Raw genomic sequence first — 2,472 nt, 5'->3', positions numbered from 1 at the left:
ATATCTTGGGGCATGCAAGTTTTTAGGGGAAAAAAAAAACCATCTTGAATATTTATTCTCTCTTTCAATTTTCTAAATTTTACTAATTTTTCTAACAAATTTTTATCCATTTTGAAAGTTTAAAATTCGAATTTTAAGAAGTGTGATATAGGAATGAAGATTATTTTATATTGTGAAATCAAAATCACGCATAAAGAAAACAAGAGATGCAAGCAATCAACCATAGAAATTTTTGTGCGGAAAATTCAAAGTATGGAATATAAGCGAGTGCTTGTGTAACCGTTTTGTAAGCAAATCATGAAATTTTGGGTTTCTTGCCATATTTGAACAACTGTTGGTCTCGTTGAAGGAAGCTGTTACGCTCTGCATGTTGACGCTTCTGCTTTCAACCTACCGACTTCTTACTTTAATCATAATTTGGCTGCTAATAACGACGTTTTTATTTTTTTTAATAAAAAAGTTCATTGACTTGATTTTATCGTTTTTCAAGTAAATTAAGTGTACTTTTTTTGTGGAACTATATACTATTTTCTATTATCATGAAGCTGTAACATATTTGGACAGAAATATCAATTTTTCAATCAATGAAGGTTAATTTGAGTGATAAAAATTTTGGTTTTTTTTTTTAACTGTCTCAAGTTTATATTTGTTAAAAAGTTATAAAAATAATTTTTAAAAATTTGTTAAATTTAACATAAATAAATTTATTTAAATTAATTCGGAAAAAGATATGTATTATGCAAAGCCCCAACATCTCTCACCACTCAAAAAATCAATTTTGAAAAAAAATCCCTTTACCATCAACCATTCAAACGAATAAATACCAAATTAAATTTGCGGCAACTAGCCTAGTTGAACTAAAAAAACCAAAAACAATTTTGAATTAAAAAAACACTTAATTACTACAGACTCTAATTATCAAACTATGCAATGGGTGGGAAAATTTGATAGAAATAAAGTAGTTGAAATTCGCCTAATTTTGCTGCATAAATTTACTTGGGACGCCTAACTTCGTTTACTTGATATTTTATAATTTATACGCCCGTTGAATTGGACCATCCCACTAAGGACAGCATCGGTGAAAACGAAACCATGCAGCAATTCTGTAAGATACCTACTATATGTCAGCCTCTAATCTTGTCTATAAATACCTCTACATCATTCATTTCTTTCTCCACACCCAAATTATCCAAATTAAGCATCTTTCATCGTATTATTTTCCCCCTCAAACTCTCAAGAAAAACATGAAATTTCTGAAGATTTTCCTGATGTTTGCCTTGCTCATGGCCTCGGCCATCACTCTCTCCGCCACACCATCTAAAGATGAATCATTTGTTGACAGCGATGGTGATGATGATGATAACGAGGATCATAGCCAAGTCGAACCAACTTCTTTCCGAGGAATTACCAGCCGGTTTCTCGCACAAAAACCTCGGACCGTGATGACGTGTAACAAAAACCCTAGAGTGTGTCGTGTGGCGGGCAGTCCGGGGCCTGATTGCTGCAAGAAAAAATGTGTGAATGTGAAGACAGACAGACTCAACTGCGGAAAGTGTGGTAAGAAGTGTAAGTACTCAGAGATTTGCTGCAAAGGGCAGTGTGTGAACCCAATGTCTCACAAAAAACATTGCGGGGGTTGCAACAATAACTGCAGCAAAGGAAGTAAATGCTTGTATGGAATGTGCAGCTATGCATAGAAACAATTCATCGTCACACCTCTTCTAGATATTGATCAAATGATCAGATAGCATTTAGTACATGTTTAGGCCATATAGTCATTTGAATTATACTATAAATAAAGGCGAGCCATCACAATTTGGTAGGTTTCGCCCAGATGTAGATTTTTTAATTTAATAATTGTTTTAAATATGTGACTATTATTTGAAGATATACAAGTAATATATTCACAATGTTCTTGGATACTGTATATATTATTTGTTCAAATTTTAGATATTTTAAGCATTAATTATTTATAGGTATATTTATTCTTATGATGATATGGTAAGACATGTATATAGATTTATCAACCAGCTAGCAAGAGGACATGTGTCAAAAAGGTGAAAATGAGGCAACTATATATTAGATGAAGGAATTAGTAAATTAGCGATCAATTTGTTAGAATTAGAAAAAAGAAAAACTATTAGAAATTATGCAAATTACTCTAGTTATTAACGGGCTTCGGCGTCTCTTTTTGCAGTCCATGGTGTGTGTCTATATAAATATATAAAAGAGATATCAATTTAAATTAGTGTAAAATTAACAAATTTTATAAATTTTTTAATCATTAATTTCAATAAATCTAAGAAATAAGAGAGTCAAGTGAAAAAAAAAATAGTTAATCTCATTTCGTAGATCTATTAAATCAATGGTTTAAAGAATATAAATTTTTTTTGTATAAATTAGATCCTTTCTTATATACATTTAATTTCATCTCTTGAATTTATTAAAATCAATTATTGAAAAAAGTATAAA

General features: G+C 30.6%; 1 protein-coding gene across 1 annotated transcript; it reads left to right on the top strand.

Annotated features, from left to right (window-relative positions):
* Window positions 1–1,168: 1,168 nt before the first annotated feature.
* LOC111274027 (uncharacterized) lies at window positions 1,169–1,927 on the top strand. Its single transcript, XM_022858684.2, has one exon. It carries the CDS (start codon window positions 1,245–1,247, stop codon window positions 1,695–1,697), a length of 453 nt encoding a protein of 150 aa, XP_022714419.2. The 5' UTR covers window positions 1,169–1,244; the 3' UTR covers window positions 1,698–1,927.
* The last annotated feature ends 545 nt before the right edge of the window (window positions 1,928–2,472 follow it).

The sequence above is a fragment of the Durio zibethinus genome, chromosome 26 (assembly GCF_047325235.1).
Source record: "Durio zibethinus cultivar Kanyao isolate XHJ-2024 chromosome 26, ASM4732523v1, whole genome shotgun sequence".
Lineage (NCBI taxonomy): Eukaryota > Viridiplantae > Streptophyta > Magnoliopsida > Malvales > Malvaceae > Durio > Durio zibethinus.
Note: the sequence above shows the minus strand (reverse complement) of the source record. Positions and strands in the feature narration are given on the sequence as shown.

What these genes read in the sequence shown, in the direction of transcription:
- LOC111274027 (XM_022858684.2), top strand. Translation starts at nt 1,245, where the DNA reads ATGAAATTTCTGAAGATTTTCCTGATGTTTGCCTTGCTCATGGCCTCG.